General features: G+C 46.8%; 1 protein-coding gene across 2 annotated transcripts in view; it reads left to right on the forward strand.

Annotated features, from left to right (window-relative positions):
- STK24 (serine/threonine kinase 24) overlaps positions 1 to 20,185 on the forward strand; it is a 124,474-nt gene continuing 104,289 nt past the window's right edge. For both annotated transcript variants that reach the window (XM_023218038.2, XM_023218039.2), the window contains exon 1: positions 1 to 236. In XM_023218038.2, the coding sequence (XP_023073806.1) occupies positions 195 to 236 (42 nt within the window). In that variant the 5' untranslated portion in view covers positions 1 to 194. The remainder of the gene's footprint in view (positions 237 to 20,185) is intronic.

The following is a 20,185-nucleotide window of genomic DNA, read 5'->3' on the forward strand; positions in this document are numbered from 1 at the left end:
CGTGCATGGAGACGCGGCCCGCCACCCGCAGCTGAGCCCCTGCCGCCCGGCCGGGACCCGCCGGGGCTGGGGTGGCCTCGGGCTCCGGCCGGACCTGCCGCCCGAGGGTTGCGCGCGGCCCGCGGGCCTCGCCGCCCCGCGCGGATCGCCGCGGCCCGGCCGTCCCGTGCCAGGAAGTAGCCGTCCTGAGCGCCATGGCTCACTCCCCGGTGCAGTCGGGCCTGCCCGGCATGCAGGTAGGCGGGCGCGGGCCACGGGGCCGGGATGCGCGACCGGGGCGGAAGCGGCAACTTGGCAGTATCCACACGGCGCCCCCCTACGCCCAGCTGGCCGGGGTCGCGCCAGAGCCTGGCTCCCCGCGCGCCCAGCTCGGTCGGGGGTCCGAGTCCGAGCCCCCGACGTCCCTGCCGGCTCTGGCGGCCGAGGTCTCCGGCGTGTGCGTGCAGGAGCCGTAGGGACCGCGGCCTGGGTCCGGATGTGGGGGTGCGGGCGCCTCGTCCTACGCGCTCCCCTCGCCCCAACACTCCTCCGGAGCTGCAGGCCCTGGGTGGCCCTCTCCCCGGGAGAAGTGAGGTGGAGTGCTGCCCTTGGAGGCCCCCGCCGGGTCCCGGGGCCCTGCGTGCGGGCCGGGTTGGCGGCGGCCCCCAGGACGCGCCCCCTAGGCTCGTCCCCCACCCCCGGGCTGGCGGGCGGGAGACCAGGGCAGGGCGGGGACGGGGAGCGCGCCTGGACTCGTACGGGCCCGAGCGGAGTAGGCAGGGCGGAGTGGAGGAAGGTGTAACCGCAAGTTCCACTTGGAGTGGCTTTGCCTGGAGCCCCCGTGCACTTGCGGTCCGGGGGGAAGTGCGAGCTGCAAACCTTCTGGAAGGAGGAATCCCTCGGACAGCCGCGCACCAGGGTCCCGGGCCCGGCCTGGCCCCGGGACCCTGGACTTTCACTTTGAGACTTGGTTGCATTTACAGGAGTTCTTCGCACAGTAAACCTCTCCTTGGGTACTTGGTGACATCTTGGCCTACCAGTGACTTTTTGGGGGATGGGGGAGGAGTTGAATTTCAAATTTACATGTATAAGTTAAAGGTTTTTTGTTGTTGTTGTTTTTGTTGCTGTTGGGGACTGCTTTTATCCTTTTGAAAAACAAAACCACCGTCCTTGGGTAACTCTTGTAAAGTTTGTAGGCGCAGAAATGGTGGCAAAATGTTTAGGATTGAAATCTTAGGATACAATTAGGATATGTCATGAAAGTTTGCTCTCCCAGTCTAGCTGAGTGAACGTTAAGTGTTTGAAGAAAACCAAAAGCATCCAAGTAGATTACCGGTTGGTTTATAGATACCAACAGGCTCCTTCCCTGTGTCTTGAGGGCTGAGAAGCACAGTGCCCAGACCTGGGACTGCCTCTGGAGTCTGCCCGCCTTTTCCAGTGAGATCATCCCTCTCCCTTCTTTTTTTTGAAACCATAAAAAGAAAACTGGATTTCACTGTTCACGTTTGAATTCTGGAAAAATAAGAACTCAAAGTTACCTTTTTAATGGCAGCTAGAATTTTACTCCAACTGTGTGTGTGTGTGTATGTATGTATTTATTTAAGCAGTATATATATGTGTGTATATAAATGTTTAAGCAGTAAATATATATATATATTTAAGCAGTAACAGTATCTAAAGAGTGACTGGGAAGATGCTTGAAGAATATTCTTTTGTCGAGTCTCGTTTAAGGAGCATTGAATTTAGCATGCATTCAAAACCTAAACTTCTGCTGACTGCTGGGTAACAATCAGATGTGGTTTCTTGGTATTTCCTAAAGCCGCTTTGGTATGAATTTAGAGGTGTGTAGGTCAGAGTGAACTGGGTGAAAAAACGAATTTCTTACCAGTCGATCAAGAAGGACTCTTGTAATGATTTTTTAAAAAAACTTTTATCAGTATTTCCTTTAGGTTGACATTTATACCATGTGCATCAGGTTGGAGTCTAGCACAAATGCCTCACTTACTAAGTTAATTGGCCTTTGTGGATAGCCAATCAGTTTGAAAAGGTACTAAAGCCCCTTTGGCTGGTGCTGTGAAGTCAGTATCAGATGGTTACCAGGTGATATCTAGTATCTCACCTTTTCATTTTTGTCCTTTTTTTTTTTTTGAGTGGATCAGAGTTCTTAAATCTTGGGAAAACAGGATACATTTCCTTAATAACTTTGCCTCTCAACTGTTATGTATCTGTTAGATTGTGTTACATGGGAACTGTTTTTGTTTTCTCAGTATAAAAGATGGTAAGTATTTCTTAGGAGAAAAGATGATCAGGTTTTCAGCTGTTACAGTTTTACAGTTTTAGAGGTAGGAAAGTTGGCTTCTGCCAGTCATTCCTGTACCTAAGTACATCTACAGACTGTATGGTAACAGTGTATCATTTGAGGAAGAACATTCTTTTCTCCTTCCCCACCCCCCAAAAGAAAAACAACAAGCACATTTATTTTCTACTTCAAATTAGCAGTTGCTACTGGCCTGGGAGGCTTCCCTAAGTTGTTGCTGAAGATTCAATTAAAAGCACACCCGCTTTCGACTGTTGTCTGCTAAATGGGAGGAGAGAAGTCCATATCTCTTCTATGGCTTGCCGTGATAGGCCTCATAGCACTCCCTTTTTCTTGTCTCCTGACTAGGGCTTATAAGGAGTTGGCTTAGAAAGACAGCAGAGTCTGTAATTCCAGCACTTTGAGAGGCGGAAGCGGGCGGATCACGAGGTCAGGAGATTGAGACCATCCTTGCTAACAAGGTGAAACCCCGTTTCTTCTAAAAATCAAAAAAATTAGCTGGGCGTGGTGGCACAGGCCTGTAGTCCCAGCTACTCGAGAGGCTGAAGCAGGAGAATCGCTTGAACCCAGAGGTTGCATTGAGCTGAGATCGTGCCATTGAACCTCAGCCTGGGCGAGAGAGCCAGACTCCATCTCAAAAAAAAAAAAAAAAAAAAAAAGTGAATTTAGGTCGCCTAGGCAAGGATGCTTGAAAAATAACAACCATGTAAGTATAAACACCATTTTTCCGTGTTTTGCAAATCATTTTTATGCCTCTTGATTCTTAGTGGTACCGTTTGAGATGTAGACATTATACCATTTTGTAGATGTAGAGACCAAGGGACGCTTAACTGACCAAGGTGAGATTATATATTATATGGCAGATTTGTTACTGGAAACTACTACTCCTCCTACTCCCACTCACCATGCAGTGTGACTGTTATATGGTTACTTTTACAAACATTAAAGTTTATCACATTGCCAGTTGGATTGGCCAAATAAACTAGAAATAGGAGGCCGATTTTTAAATTTATTCAATCAGCAGCCCTTATTGAACTTCCCTGTGCCAGATCCTAGGGGCGGGGTTGAAAGTGGTAGATCTGAATGAGGTTACCACTTTAAGTAAATGTTTAATGAAAGTTGCTGAGGCCTTTCCTTTTTTTCTCCTAAACCCCAGTTTTATATTTCAGTAGGGGAAAAAAATAGACATCCTAAACTGAATGAATGTAGTGACAACAAGTAAACATAAAGAAAGCAGGCTGATCTGTGACTATAAGTACTCCATCTTTCATTGAGCATTTCTTGTTTCACTCAATTGAGATTAAAAGGAAAGCTTCGGATGGAGGCAGGAACACCAGTGGGCTTTGAGTTTGCAGAAATGTGATTTAAAAATGAGATTTCGATTTGCACATTTCTGTTACCAAATTTTATCAGTCACTTTTCAACTTTTCTGGACCGTGACGCATGTAAGAAATAAATTTTACATCAGGATAAAAAACAAGTTTCAGGAGATAGCACTAATCCTTACTACGGGTTGAGTATCCCTCATCCAAAATGCTTGGGACCACAAGTGTTTCGAAGTTTGGAATATTTGCATTATATACTTGTTGAACATCTGAAATCAGAAGTGCTCCAATGAGCATTTCCTTTGAGCGTCATGTTGGCGCTCAAAAAGTTTCATATTTTGGAGCATTTTGGATCAGGGATGCTCAGCCTGTGCTTGTGATGTGCTGTTGTGGTACATTTAAAAAAGGAGCTGGTTGCAACACTAGATTGATTTCACAGCCCACCTGTTCCTGACCCACAGTTTGAAAAATACTGAATTATATACGTCACATGTATTGCAATTTGCAGGGCCTGGTTAATTTACTGTGTTTCGAAGTTGTAAGTTTAACACAGTTTCATATTTGAAAACTCAGATAATTTAGAGGAATAGCTTAAAAACCTGAAGTTTCTCCTTGTTAACATCATCCTGTCCCCCTCGTTCCCCTTCTGTTTTTCTTGCTGCTTGGATAAATAGACCTTTGCTGAGAATGCCCCTTGCATCGGGGTAGTGAGACGGGTGTCTAATGGCCGGTTTGGGAACGTGGGGAGCTTTTCTCAAGTGCTCTGCTCACCCTAGGGAAGCCTGTGCACTCTGGGAGTCTGGGAAATGAAGGCAAACACAGGACAGCTGCATTTAATTGTGGCTTAAGTGCTCTTGTACTTTTTTTTTTTTGTTAGTGTAACATTTCCACGGGTTCTTTTCCGTTCCTTCCTTGGGAGATGCCTGCCCAGTTACCCTGTTACCATCTGCACCCTGGGGGAAGGTTGATGTGTCACTGGGTGTGGAGAGTCAGGACTTCTGAGACGTGGGTTCCGAGAGCACCTCAGGGACTTGCTGAACTGTGGAGTGTGCTGTGGTGATTGACAGCATTGGACTGGGGGAGCCTGCAGAGTATGTGCCCGGAGCTGTGGGAGGCAGAGTTACGAGCCTCAGTCCATCCTGTTTTCAAGAGGTCGGCTGCCTGCCTTGGGGCAGTGGGGTGCCTGTGGACCTGGGGGAGGCCTTGGATCTGTAGATAGCAGGAAGTATGGCACATTTTTTGAGCAGATGATCTCCTGTGGGGCTCCTGCTTTCTCAGGTGTGAGGAGTGCTGGGTGCCCCTTTGGAAGGCATTGCAGCGCTTCAGGAAGAGGAAGTCCAGGGATGTGAGTGGGGGGCCCAGGTGTCAGTAGGACAGCCTAGGTGGATTTTTATACTGTTCACTCAGCTTGGTGACTTGAACTCTCAGTGAACATTTTATAGTGTTTCATTACTCCCTTTGCTCTATAATCCTTTTTGCTGATCAGTGCTAAAGAGTAGTAAGGAAAGTACTCAGTTACTGTTAGTTACTGTTTTGTTACTGTTAGTTGTCTATGTGAGTGTCAAAAAACAAAAAAACCTATTTTCACTACTGAGTGTTCCAAAGCGTAACAATGGTAAGAATTTGTTATGCTTGAAAGTATTCTTTTTTGAAGGGGAGGATGGTCACAAGGTTTTTTTAAATTAGAAAAACCGAAACTTTTGGAGGAGTCCAGCCTCGGATCTGGGAGTGAGTGTTCTTGATAGCATTTCACATAGAACCAAGTGAACTTCAAGTGGGAACTGGTCAGATTAGACTTTCTAGCATGCTAACGGAGCAGAGTGGCCCTGCGTTAAGCAGTGAATTCCCTCCTTCTTACTCACTTTGATGCTCTTCTTAGAGCTACGTTCTGATACGTGGAGCTGAACTGCCTAATGTGGTGCAGGTTGAAGTTCATTTTCAGTTCAGTATTTTTCGAGGACCCTGGTGCAAGATGTAGGGTGAACAGTTACTGAGGGGAGGAGCCTGTCAATGGTCACTGCTGCTTTCTGCTGTGCTTGTGCAGTTACACACACACACTCTAAAGCCGGAGTCCAGGCGTCCAGTGCTGTCCTGAGAAATGGGTCGCTTACCTCTTTATTTGGGTGATTATTCCCGGTGACTCAGAGCTGCCCTTGTGGCAGCTCCTTACCTGCAGGAAGTGGACCACACCCAACCCACCTTTCTGTGGCTTTTTTTTGTTTTTGTTTTTAAATGCCTTAGCTCAGCTGATTATCATTAATGGAATCTTGTGGCTGGCGAGAGTGCAGGAAACAGAAGTTGCACTCTGTTATCCACGGCTCGCCACGTAGAATCAGCCGCTGTCGTCAGACTGGTTTGTAGCACTCATTTCCCATAATTATGTTTTTGCGGTGGAAATTATAAAAAATCTCAGTGCCAAATGCTTTGAGAAAAAGAAAAAAAAAACCTGCCTCCTGAGGTTGACTATGGAGTTTCTTAATCCTAAATGGCTCCCTGGTTTGCTCCTCAGTTCATTAGGGGAAATAAACTGAGATACGCCTTTGCTTGGTACAAACTGTGAGACATCCCAAATTGGTGGTTGCCAGTAACTTTATGCGCACCCAGGGAACGACATTGTTGACTCTAGAGACCTTCCATTGTGTTTTTTGAGGGTTCTTCGTCAGCAAGAGAAACCTTTTCTGTTCTGCACCCTATTGATATCTGAATACATTGTGGGAACATTTCAAGTTTTAAATTAATGCTTACCAAATACGTAACTGGGGTTTATCTTCCTATTATTTTAAGTCTCTTCCTGTTTTTTAAGAGAATTTTAGGCCGTAAGGTTTGAAAGAACTGTTACAGGTGCACATCCTTTGTTTCATTTGTAAAGACTTAGGATTTTGTTTAGTTTTTATTTAGGAATGTCTAATGGGTAGTTTTGTAAGGTTGGTTGGGAAAGATAGCAGCTGCTTCCACTTCCCTCCATTTCTTATTCCCCGAGGGCAGCCCCTTTGATCTCTCCTGGTTGATTTTCGTTTTTGTTACTCCTTAATTTATGAGGAGCATCACAAATTGGGCGCCGTGGCTCACGCCTGTAATCCCAGCATGTTGGGAGGCTGAGGTGGGTGGATCACTTTGAAGTCAGGAGTTGAAGACCAGCTTGGCCAACATGGTGAAACTCCATCTCTACTAAAAATACAAAAAATTAGCTGGGTGTGGTGGCGGTCGCCTGTAATCCCAGCTACTTGGGAGATTGAGGCAGGAGAAGTCTTTGAACCTGGGAGGTGGAGGTTGCAGTGAACTGAAATGGTGCCACTGCACTCTAGCCTGGGTGACAGAGTGAAACTCCATCTCAAAAAAAAAAAATTGCTGCCTGTTTTTTTTTTTTTCTTCTTTCTGGTTTCAGGTGTGGTCTATAGACTTTGGACCCTGTGGATGAGGATTTACTTCTCTTCTGCTTGCCTGTTTTCCTCACACGGACTCCCCTCTCTCTCCCAGCAGAGATGTTGGAATGTCAGTGAGGTCAGAATGCAGTGTGTACACTGATGGACTGCAGGCTGATCCACAGCCCAGCCGTTACTACTCAGCCATCGTTACTGATCAGATCTCTTTTGGAATTCTTTTCTTTTGGTAATACTTAACAGCTGATGCATCCCAGTACTCTGCAGTTATTACAACCTTGTCTTAGGAAGTTCCAGTGGGCACCTGTGCCCTTCGTCCTCTGCGTATCTTCTGTGCTTCTTGTGCCGCCCCCATCCTCTGGTCTTCCTTTGCCCTCATCCTCTGGGGTCCTTTTGCTGCTCTCTTGTGTTGAATATCTTTTTTTTTTTTTTTGTCTCTCCTGTCATTGTCTGTCTTGGCTTATGCAGGGTGTTGGTTGGGCATATAGTGCGCTATTTTCTGTGAACAGGCAACGTGGGAGACAGGCTTTTCAAAAATTTCTTTTTTCCTTCTCCCTCAGTTGATATTTTAGCATGGTGTAAAATTGCAGGGTGGACATTCATTTCCTTCAGAATTTTAAAGGTGTCTCTCCACTGTGTGTTAGCTTCCGGTGTTGCTGCTGAAGATGGAGGCCCCGCCAGCACCAGCTTCTGTGTGTGCAGGCTGTGCTGTTCTTCCTGGACCTAATGGGATCTGAACTTTTTCCTTGTGTTCTGAAGTTTCACAATTATGCGTCTTGGAGTGGGGCTGTTTTCGTTTCTCGTGACAAATACTTGGTTAGGCCCTTTCTGTTAAGTGACTCAGGTCTTTCTGTTGATTTTTTTCTTTGATTCCCCCCACCTCCTGTTCCCCTTCCATTTTCTGTGTTCTTTCTTTCTGAAAGTTTATTACTTGGGTAGTGAACCATCTGGACCGGCCCTCAAATGTTCTTTTTTCTTTTTTGAGATGGAGTCTCGTTCTGTCACCCAGGTTGGAGTGCAATGGCGTGATCTCCATTCACTGCCACATCTGCCTCCGGGGTTCAAGCAATTCCCCTGCCTCAACCTCCCGAGTAGCTGGATTACAGGCGCCCACCACCATGCCTGGCTAATTTTTGTATTTTTTAGTAGAGATGTGGTTTCACCATGTTGGTTAGGCTGGTCTCGAACTCCTGACCTCAGGTGATCCACATGCCTCGGCCTCCCAAAGTGCTGGGATTATAGGCATGAGGCTCTGTGCCCGGCCTTCATTCCCTGTTTTTAAATATGCTGCCTGTGCTTCCGGCTGTGTCTGCTGCGGCCTGGTCCATATATCCTCAATTTTTCCTTCCTTTGCAGATAGTATATTTTCCATCATTTCCTTGACTTTGGGAGCCTGGCTGTGAGATGTGGGGCAAGCTATCTGACTGTTTACCCACTTCCGTAGCTGACTTTGAGGCTCTGCCTGGTTCACTCATTCCCACAGCAGAGGGACCTGGTGCGGTCATTCCTGAGAGCTGGGGGTCCAGCACTGTGAGTTAAGTTAGTTCTCTGCTGGCCAGGCGCAGTGGCTCACGCCTGTAATCTCAGCACTTTGGGAGGCCAAAGCAGGTGGATCATTTGAGGTCAGGATTTCAAGACCAGCCTGGCCAACATGGTGAAACCCCTTCTCTACCAAAAACACAAAAATTAGCCAGGCGTGGTGGTGCACGCCTGTAATCACAGCTGCTTGGCAGGCTGAGGCAGGAGAATTGCTTGAACTCGGGAGGTGAAAGTTACAGTGAGCCGAGATGGTGCCATTACACTCCAGCCTGGGTGACGGAGCAAGACTCCGCCTCCAAAAAAAAAAAAAAATTCTCTGCTTTCTGCACCTCCGGTTTAGTGTTGTCTTCCTCTACTCCCCCCCACCCCCTCCTTTTTTAAAAAAAAAACAGAACAAAAAAAAAAACTGCTACCTACTTTCCAGCTTCTGAGATTTCATTGCAGTTGTCTTCTCTCCGTTTCAGGTATGTGGTGGTTTTTAGATTTATGATTTTAGTGGGATTTCAGGATTGACCCAGCTAGATGCTGCTCTCTATGTGACCCCTCTCCCTCCAAGTTGCCGTTCTTCAGTTTATAGGTGAAGAAATTCCAAGGGCCAGGACTGACTGCTGGGCCAGGGCCGCGGGCAAGATCTCAGAGCCTCCGTTCTCTTCATCATGAGATTGCGCCTCTTGTTTTCTCCTGCTGTAAATAAACAGCAGTATACATGTCTGCTTATTTTTCCATCTCTCTACCGGTCAGTGGCCTCCGCCTCCCCACCTTGAACTGAGAACATGCTCTTGTTTCTCTCATGTTTTTCGTGCCGAGATCCTGTGGACACAGAACCATGTCTGGGAGCTTCATAGGATCTCTCTGGAGAAACGCTTAAGTTTATGATGCTTTGGGGTTCCAACCCCGGGTCCAGAATTGAGTATATGCTTCTTGGCAGGATGGAGGTGGCATCAGTCTGGTCGTATGTTCCATGGTGGTCGGTGCAGGACTGGGACACACGTGTGCCACAGATGCCGAATAGCCCGTCAGACGGCCCGGGTGCTATGTGGCTGTCCCAGTGGCCACGTGTTGGCAGATTGCATGTTGCAGAGTCAGTGGTGGACACAGAACCATGTCTGGGAGTGATGTCTGTGCACTGGGGGCACCGCACAGCGCTGGCCATAAATCCATAGCATGTTAATGGATGGAGGACTTGAAGGGTGCGTATCTAAACAGGGGAAGCTCTTCTTTGGGGTATAGCCTTCAACTGATTTCTTGCTTAAGGACAGAGTAATTTCTTGGGTAGAATTTTACAGCAATGAACCATTGAGTAGAAATGAAAAACAGTCTGGAACTTGGAGACTGAGCCTTAACTTGCAGTTATTTTAGGTATAGTTTCATCGAACTGTGGAAACGTGTTCAATGTGGTGACTTCAAAGTTGTTAAACTGCCCCCTGAACTCCAGATGAAGAAAGGTACTGTGTGAGTATTCCTTTAGTATGTGTGATGCAGTTTCCTGGTACCACGTATTGCTTGAGAGGTAATTCACACGAAAAACCTGGTAGCACAAAGCCTCGCTTCTTCAGCAGTTCTGCAGTAGAGGTTTCCTCTCCCACCTGCTTCCCTGTTGCTTGCTGTGGGTGGGTGGAAGGAGTTACTGAGCCTGTGGCGTGGCTGGATTTATGTCAGACTAGAAAATAAACATCTTTGGAATTTGGAAGCCTTGTAGGAAGGGGACTGCTTTGATTGAGTTTTCCTCAGGGAGGGTCGGGTCCCTTGGTGAACCCTCAGGGTCTCTGTTGAGCTAACGACTGTCAGAATAATTTTACAGATGAGAAAACCGAGGCTTATGAAACCTGCCCAAGGCCTCGGCTAGAAAACAGCGTCACTGGGGTGGAAGCCCTGACTAGGAGGCCAGCATGTGTGTTCTTTTCCTTCCTCCTGACTGCGCGCTCCCTGGCATGTCGGGTTCCCTGCACCACATCCCCAACACAGCTCTGCTTTCCTGACCATCACATTGTCCCTCCAGCCTCTGTGAAACCAGCTCAGTTCAGGGCTGTGAACAGGGGGTGTTTTGGGCATTTTTATTTCCTTTTTTTTTTTTTAACCTTTAAAGAAGAGTGTGTTCATGTTTTGTTATTCTTTTTTTTTTTTTTTTTTTTTGAGAAAAAATAAATCTCCATTTTGTAGGGGGCAGGTCCTTCCCCCTTAGCCGGGCGTGCTTCTGGCTGGCAGGGTGCCTGGCACAGCGGGGTGGGCAGCTGGTGGTGTGGGTCCTTGTGGTCCTGTGCCCGAGGGGCCGGGCCTTCTTGGTGGTGGTTGCATGAGAGGAGGTAGCTGGCCTTGGCTGCCACCCCCATGCCCACCGCCTGGTGCTGAAGCAGAGGGAGCCCTGGGCCTTCAGCCCACCAGGCTGGCACTGTGCTGTCTGCGCACTCCTCCTGATTGGGAAACTTGTTCCTGGATTATTTTTAACCGGCTTCCTGGAATTTAGGATTGTGGGTATGGGGGGCGGTGACTTGGACTTTCAGATGTTTTTCCTGTTCCTTTATCTCCATTCTCTGTAGTGAGTCTGAACCCCACCTCCTTAGGGTGGGCGTGGAGCTGCTGACTGACTTCTGTTCGTTGCCTTTCAGGTATTGGCCAGACTGTGTTGTTTGGATGGTGAAGAAGTAACCGAATAAGCACCCTCTAATCGAATATAATTTTGTTTTTTGAGATGGAGTCTCGCTGTCTGCCCAGACTGGAGTGCAATGGCGTGATCTCGGCTCACTGCAATCTCTGCCTCCCGGGTTTAAGCGATTCTCCTGCCTCCGCCTCCCAACTAGCTGGGATTACAGGCACCCACCACCAAGCCTGGCTAATTTTTATGGTTTTAGTAGAGACGGGGTTTTGTTTGCCCTGTTGGCCAGGCTGGTCTCAAACTCCTGACCTCAAGTGATCCGCCTGCCTTGGCCTTCCAGAGTGCTGGGATTACAGGTGTGAGCCACTGCGCACAGCCCGCTAATGGAATATAAGACCAATCACCTGGAGGGCTTGATATACTACAGACTGTGGGCTCTGCCCTACCGCCCTGGAGTTTCTGATTCTGGGTGTCTCAGAGGGAGTTCGTATTTTGAACAAGTGTCCTGGTGTATTGCCACCTTTGAGGGTGACACTTTGAGAACCATTACTCCGGAGAATTAAAAAGAACCCTGAATCCCCATTGCTTCCACTCTAGTGAAGCACACAGTAGCCTTGCCCATTTGAAAAGCGAGCAAGCTACAGTCAGTGCTTGCAGCTTATGGCTTGTATTTCCAAAGACTGACTTTGGAACCACTGACCTAACGTTGAGAATTGAATAGGCTTTTAATTATAAGACTCATTAGAGCCTTTACTATTTTAGCAAGTATTTATAAACCTGTTGGGGGCAGAGGATGTGTGTTCCATGTCTTTTTGACCTTGGAACCTTATTTTTATTTTTAGAAATGGGAATCTCACTATGTTGCCAAGGCTGGATTCGAACTCTTGGCTTCAAGCAGTCCTCCTGCTTCTGCCTCTCAAGTAGCTGAGATTAAAGGCTTGCGCTACTGTATGCCACTTGGAACCTTGTTTCATAAGCAGTGCATCTCTCGGACCTAGGATGCAGTAGTCCTTCTGGAAAACCCTGAACTAGAACAAATGCTTTGACCCTGATAATTCTCAGATTTGTCAGGATAACTTTTCTTTTCTTTTCTTTTTTCTATTTTTGAGACAGAGTCTCGCTCTGTCGCCCAGGCTGAAGTGCAGTGGCGTGATCTTGGCTGACTGCAAGCTCTGCCTCCCGGGTTCACACCATTCTCCTGCCTCAGCCTCCCGAGTAGCTGGGACTATAGGCGCCCACCGCCATGCACGGCTAATTTTTTTGTGTTTTTAGTAGAGACGGGGTTTCACCGTGTTAGCCAGGATGGTCTCGATCTCTTGACCTCATGATCCGCCTGCCTCACCCTCCCAAAATGCTGGGATTACAGGCATGAGCCACCACGTCCGGCCTAACTTTTCTTAGCTGTGGTATTGGGTGCTGCTCCTGACTTCCTGATCAAATGTAAGTGCCAGCCTAAAACTCAGGGCCGTTTTTAGTATCCAGCTTCCTCCTCTCTGCTCTTCAGCCCCTCTGCCCTGGGTGGGCTCAGCTTCCTGTGGTCCTCCAAAGCTCAGCGCCTGTTCCTGGGCCTTTGAACCTACCCCTCCCCTTGCTCAGCCACTGCAGGATTCTCCGACTCAGTACCCCTTGCCTTCCTCTGCCCAGGGAGCCCTTGTAAAGGGAAGCCCCCGAGCAAGCTCTGTATCATCTGTCCAGCTCCTCTTAGCTCCAGGTGGTGGGATGCTGCAGGGGTGAGAGGGGCATACCCTCCCGTGTTTTTCCCACTGATAAAATGACCATCTTTGGTTAAAATTGATTTTCTTTTCTCGGTAGCTGTTTTGTTTAACACTTAACTAAATATAATACTATACGTGTATTTCAGAATGGGAAAAAGTGTTTCATATCAGTAGAGTTTTCAGTGTTTAGGATGTTGGCTTTTATGTATAGTTGATTTGACTTTTGATTCAGAAGTGATCTCTATTTCTCTGTTATCCCCCTCCCCCCTGTTTATTTTAATAATGTCATCTGTTATTAGGGTGTACTAGAATTGGCTAGACTTTGATTTTACCAGGCTTTCTTATTTGAGGGTTTTGGGGTTTTTGGCTTTGCTTTTGGTTTTAAGTGCATTGTAGTTTTTCTGAGGCTTGTTACAATTCATTACATGAGGAATTGGAAAAGTGTTTTATGCGGCATTTTCAAATACAAGGGTAAACAGCACATTATGCAGACTTGGACTGACCATGTCAGGAAGGGAAGTTACAGAGGTTTGGGCTGTTTTTTCCCTTTGTTAATGAAGAATCTGAAGTCTTTCTAAAACAGCTTGTGTCATTCAGAATGCCTTCTCGTATGTTGTCTTCTGCAAGAAAAGACGAGCTTCTGTGAAGTGAAACTACTTGCATTTCCTGGCCTCGGTCCCCCGACTGCCTGTGTTTAACTCTGAAGAATAAAGGCAGAGGATGTGATTGAAGTGTGCCATCCAATAGCATCGGTATTCTGGGTACACACTCCCAAAATTGACCTGGGGCCATCGGTACCAGCCTTGGATGTTGTGGGATGGGATTTCATTTCCCTGGAGGCACGAAGCGGTCATCGTTTGAAGTGATCACATAGTTTAAACAACTTCGCTTGAAAACTAGTTCTCCAAGTGGCATCCCTGGTTCCTTCCTCTGGGATGCATTACTGGTGTGTGTGGTGGAGCAGATCGTTTCTTGGGAGGCCTGAGAAGGCTTGAGAAGCTCCCCAACCCCCAAATATACGGAATTTCTGCACATACATGGATGTTCATATAAAATATGTTATTTCTCTCCAGTTTTAATTTTTTTTTTTACTTTTTAATTTTTTTTAGAGAGGGAGTCTCACTGTAGCCCAGGCTGGAGTGTGGCGGCATGATCTCGGCTCACTGCAACTTCTGCCTCCTGCATTCATGCGATTCTTCTGCCTCAGCCTCCCAAGTAGCTGGGATTACGGGCATGCACCACATGTACCATCAAGCAAAGCTAATTTTTTTTTTTTTTGAGACAGAGTCTCTCTTGCCCAGGCTGGAGTGCAGTGGTTGCGATCTCGGCTCACTGCAGCTTCTGCCTCCCTGGCTTCAAGCGATTCTCCTGCCTCAGCCTCCTGAGGAGCTGGGATTACAGGCGCCCGCCACCACGCCTGGCTAATTTTTGTATTTTTAGTAGAGATGGGGTTTTACCATGTTGGTCAGGCTGGTCTCAAACTCCTGACCTCATGATCCGCCCGCTTCGACCTCCCAGAGTGCTGGGATTACAGGCGTGAGCCACTGCTCCCAGCCCGTCTCTTCACTGTAAAATGGCTTCATCAGTCTGCAACCTAAAAGAAACTTGTACTGAAGAACTCCTGGTCAGAAATGATTTTTCCCCTTTGTATTTCCAAGAACAGTTTACCCTGAGCATCTGAAAAATAATTGGAGTGAAACGTTACTTAAGATGATAAAATATTGGAAGCCTTTAAAAAATGATAAAAACCTCAGTACTTTTTACATGGCCTGTTACCTAGATAATTTCTGAATATTAGCTATAGCAATCAAACAAGGGTGTTTTTGAAATTCCCTGAAAATGATTCTTCTTGAGTTTGTCATTTTGTATCAGAGTAGTAGTAATTCCGTTCCTTTCTGCTGGAGGAACTTGTGATAGTAAGGGCCTTTGGAAACCAGCGGAATGGCCAGTTCCTTATCGGCTGTGGTGTGCGAGCCCCGTTTCCTACCCTGGCCCCGTTGTGCGTTCATGGTCTATAAAAGAATCATGTGAAGTGGGGGGTTAAGGATTGTGCAGAAATGGGAACCTTCATCTCGAAAAATATCTTTACTCCATCTCCGTTAAAGTGTTTTTAAAGCAAAAGCGTCTAGAATCCCACTACTCGAGTATGTAGTTCTTCCTATTTTATTTGCCAATTGTCTGCGTACACACGTTTAAGTAATTGCAGTCATAATGTAGGTACACTTTTTATATTGTTTCTCATTCAGAATTGTGTCATAAATATCATCCCACATTTCCATATGATTGTTTTACTGTCTTAACTGACTTCTGTGCCTCCTGTAATACTATCTTTTTTTTTGAGATGGAGTCTCACTCTGTCGACCCAGGCTGGAGTGCAATGGTGCGATCTCGGCTCACTGCAACCTCCACCTCCCGGGTTCAAGTGATTCTCTTGCCTCAGCCTCTGGAGCAGCTGGAATTACAGGCACGTGCCACACACCCGGCTACTTTTTATATTTTTAGTAGAGATGGGGTTTCACCATGTTTACCAGGCTGGTTCGTCTTGAACTCCTGACCTCAGGTGATCTGCCTGCCTCCGCCTCCCCCAAAGTGCTGGTATTACAGGCATGAGCCACTGCACCCGACCAGCTCTGCCCCATCTTTAGGACAAAGGACTACCAACCAGAGATATATACTTGTTTGGCTCTGCTGGTTAGGAAAAATAACCATTCTTTCTTTCTTTCTTTTTTTTTTTTTTTGAGACAGAGTCTCAATCTGTTGCCCTAGCTGGAGTGCAGTGACGTGATCTTGGCTCATTGCAACCTCTGCCTCCTGGGTTCAAGCAATTTTTGTGCCTCAGCCTCCCTAGTAGCTAGGATTACAGGTGCATGCCATCAAGACTGGCTCATGTTTGTATTTTTGGTAGAGATCGAGTTTCACTGTGTTGGCCAGGCTGATCTCGAACTTCTGACCTCAAGTGATCCGTCTGCCTCGGCCTCCCAAAGTGTTGGGATTACAGGCATGAGCCACCGTGCCCAACCTCCTTGCTGCTTGCTTTTGCCTTTGGAGGAAGAAAAAAATGACTCTCCTCCTCTCACCCCTGGCAGTGCTATTGGAAGGCAATGTGTTATTTAATGAGTTTTATGTAGTTAATTGCTTTGCCTAGGTTGCTAAGTGAGAATACCCACACTGTGGCGTTACACTTGCACTCCTGCTGGGCACCTTACCCCTTGCCCAGTTGTATTCTAAACAGGGGTCACTGCCTGCGGAATGAGGCCCACACATAGGCTCTGTGAGAGTGTGAGAGAGCATTCACTCAAGGCAGCAGAACCACTGTCCTGGCTGTGTCTAGGCTCTGGGTCACTTTGAAGTGGCTGTGAGAGCCTGAGGAGGACAAACAGCTAGAATTCTGCCTGACTGAATTATGTTTTTTTGTTTTGTTTTTTTTGAGACTGAGTCTTGCCCTGCCTCCCAGGCTGAAGTGCAGTGGTGCGATCCCGGCTCACCGCAACCTCTGTCTCCTGGGTTCAAGCAGTTTTTCTGCCTCAGCCTCCTGAGTAGCTGGGACTACAGGCATGTGCCACCATGCCCAGCTAATTTTTTTGTATTTTTAGTAGAGACGGGGTTTCACCATGTTGGTTAGGCTGGTCTCAAACTCCTGACCTCAAATAATCTACCCGCCTCAGCCTTCTAAAGTGTTGGGATTACAGGTGTGAGCCACCGCACCCGGTTAGAATTATGTTTTTAATTGTCCTTTAGATGAATCTTTTATAAATATATGGTAAATAGTCTGGTTTAAAATAGCTCTTATATCTTGTGTTTCTCTTCAGCTTGTTGATTCAGTTAAAAGTTTCAGATGAGAAGGAGATTTGCAGGATAAGTGCCAATATTGTGACTTAAAATTACTGCTCTGAATGAACATTCACCCCAAAATAGGACCAGTCTGCTTTTCAACAGAATCATACTGTGTGCATTTTGAATGGCAGGGCAGTAGTCATTGAAATAATACATTCCTCGTTTAAAGTTTTCATCCTGTACAAGGTGCATAAGTGGGTCAGGGGCAGTATTGAGCAATAGCATTGAATAGCACTGAGTGGATGCTTGGCTGTGCCCAGCGCCCCACAAGGACTGGAGCGTTGAAGGAGGTGTCTGCCTGTTGGCACTGAGACTGTTGAGTAGCTGCACATCATTTCAGGGTTTGCTGCCAACTGGTTTCAGATCAGTTTAGATCTCACCTCCAGAGGAGTTAGAAAAACTGTTGGTTTTCGGAGACTTTTGGATTTTGAAAGTTTGGATAAGGGATGTGGACCTTTACTACTGCCCTTCTATTATTACTGATTTTTAAGAGATGGGAGTTCACTATGTTGCCCAGTCTGAACTTGAACTCCTGGGTCAAGTGATTCTCCTGCCTCAGCCTCGAGTAGCCGCAAAAGCGGGGACTACAGGTGCATGCCACAGTGCCTGGCCTTTTTTTTCCTTTCAGTGATATGAGATGTGAGAAGTTAGTGCTCCTGCATTTTGCTGGAACTTGTTTGTTTTTTCTCTTTGTTCAGATTTTCAAATTTTTCTTTCTGGTATGATTGGTTGTCTTTAGTGATTTAACTTTTGTGAGAAATGGAAACTATTTGGATAGAAGTACACTTCAAGAAAAAAAGAGGGAATGTTGTCAGACTTTGTTGTAAAGATCTTTGCTATTTTAAGAAAAATGGTACGTAAGTGTAGACTTTGTGGCCATTTGATAGCATGACAAAAACTAGGAAGGGATTGTATGAGTCCATTTTCATACTGCTATGAAGAAATACCTGAGACTGCATAATTTATAAAGGAAAAGATTTAATGGACTCACAGTTCCACATGACTGGGCAGGTCTCACAGCCTTGGCGGAAGGCGAAGGAGGAGCAAAGTCATGTCTCACATGTCGGCAGGCAAGAGAGTGTGTGCAGAGGAACTGCCCTTTACAAAACCATCAGATCTTGTGAGACTTACTGTCATATGAATAGCCGGGAAAAACCGTCCCATGATGCAGTTACCTCCCACTGGGTCCCTCCCCAACCTGTGGGGATTATGGGAGCTACAATTCAGGATGAGATTTGGGTGGGGACACAGCCAGACCGTATCAGGGATATATTAATTTTTTTTTTCTTTTTGTTTTTGAGATGGAGTTTTGCTCTTGTTGCCCAGGCTGGAGTGCAGTGGTGCAACCTCCCCCTCCTGAGTTCAAGAGATTCTTCTGCCCTCAGCCTCCTGAGTAGCTGGGATTACAGGCATGTGCCTCCATGCCTGACTAATTTTGTATTTTTTTTTTTTTTTAGTAAAGACGGGGTTTCTCCACGTTGGTCAGGCCGGTCTCCAACCCCCAACCTCAGGTAATCCGCCTGCCTCAGCCTCCTAAAGTGCTGGGATTACAGGCGTGAGCCACGGCGCCCGGCCTAGGGATATATTAATGTTTTTATTGTAATTTACTTCTGTGATCACCGTTGTTTGATGCAAAAGGAAACACAGTTTGTCAATTGTAAGAAATAGAGTTTAAAATATATGGACTGTTCCCAAATACATGCCCGATTTCACTCGTAAGTTTGTTGGTTAGTCGCCTGCACATTTTCGTATAGAAATGAGTTTGTAAATAGCAGTTAAGTTGTGAGGCTAGGCTAGAAAAGCCTTTTACTCCAAAGTCTATGTAAACTATAATCTTAAGAGTTAAGTTCCTGGTTCTGAAGGCAGGAAGCTAGTTGGCGTAAGAGAGTTGGAGTAGGAGAAGGAGTTTTCTTTGTGTTTCTGGGTGCAGCTTTCTGGGTTAGTTCAGGTTGGTCTTTGGGGTGTGCTAGGCCTGGCTGTGCTCTGCAGTACCCCCTTCCCCATTGTTAGTGCCCTCCTGGTGCTGTACAGCTCTGGTGTTTACTGTGTTCCTCTTTGCTCCACCCCCTCTAGTGTGTTCAGTAGTTCCCATGAAAACAGGATTCCTCCTGTTGAAATTGCTTAGCTGGATGCTGGGAAAATATTCCTAATAGTTCATAAAACCAGTAGGCCTTCTTAATTATGGGAAGAAAAATGTGTGTTGATCTGAATAGATATCTAATAGGTAGCATATCAGCCAATATAAGGCATAGGAGATGGTGTTTAGAGTTGAAGAGGGATCTGTCATATGTCTGGTACAGTGCTGGCATTGGGATTAGATGACTAACAGCTCCGTCTTCAAGGAGCTTATGGCCCAGTAGCAGAGGCACCATGTGTCACATACATTTCAATGGGAAAAAATGCATTTATAGAAGTATAAGGCTCAGAAGTAGCGCAGAGGAGGGAATAATTAAATATCTAGACGTAGCCGGCTGAAGATTAATAAAGGAAACAATGGCTGAGCTCTGTTTTAAAAGAATTTCTTTTAAAGGCAGAGGGCATCCAGACAGATTAGAATGTTCAAAATCACGGTGTCTTTAAATAGCACAGAGTGTTTGGAAAAATACAAGGAATCCAATTTTGCTGGACTTAAGGGGAAAGGAAGGAGAACAAGAGACATATATTGAAGAAGGGTAGTCCAGGACCAGGTCATATCTGGTCCTAAAATACCTGCTCCCAGACTACCTTGTCATTATCACCTATGGGACTATGCTGAGTGGTTTGGGCTTTAGCCTATTAGGTGATATGACATTTCTGGGAAATTTGGATTGGCAGAATGAGACCCATTTTGGGCGCTGACAGTTTGGTGGTTAGACTGGAAAGGAAGGAGCTTGGTTCCCCAGCTAGGAGACCGTTGCAGTTGCCCAGGTAAAAGCTGATGCCAGATCGAACTGTGCCACCAGTGGGTAGGGAGGAGGGAGGGATTTGAGGGAGGGAGCTGTGGGGGTAAGGGGGGCAGGCTTCAGTGATGATGGCAATGGAGGGAGGGAGGTGCCCTGGGGCGAATGAACACACCCACACACCCAAGTCAGTGGGGCGGATGCCTGATGACTAGCGTGGAAGATGAAGATCCTATGTAGATAAGGAATTCTGCTTCAGATGAGTGGATTGTGGGCGGAGGAAATGAACAGGCAGTTAGAAATATGGGTCTGGTGGAAGGGTCCAGGCTAGGGACTAACGCTGGTGACTGATTAATTAGGTCATTTGTGCTAGCAACATGGGACGGCAGTGATCACTCTACAGAGGGTGATTGAAGAGGGAGTAGCCCGTGTTTCAGAGCCCAGATCTCATCACACTTGGCTCCTCCACCTAGCTTGGCCTGCTAGGCAAAGCAGGTTCTGCTCTGAATGTGAGCCCCGGCGTGTCCACACAGCAGCAGCGTCGGCCCAGGTGGATGGATGGGGTGCGAGGTGCTGTGGTTAGGGTTAGGGTTAGGGTTAGGGTTAGGGTTAGGGTTAGGGTTA

The sequence above is a fragment of the Piliocolobus tephrosceles genome, chromosome X (assembly GCF_002776525.5).
Source record: "Piliocolobus tephrosceles isolate RC106 chromosome X, ASM277652v3, whole genome shotgun sequence".
Classification (NCBI taxonomy): domain Eukaryota; kingdom Metazoa; phylum Chordata; class Mammalia; order Primates; family Cercopithecidae; genus Piliocolobus; species Piliocolobus tephrosceles.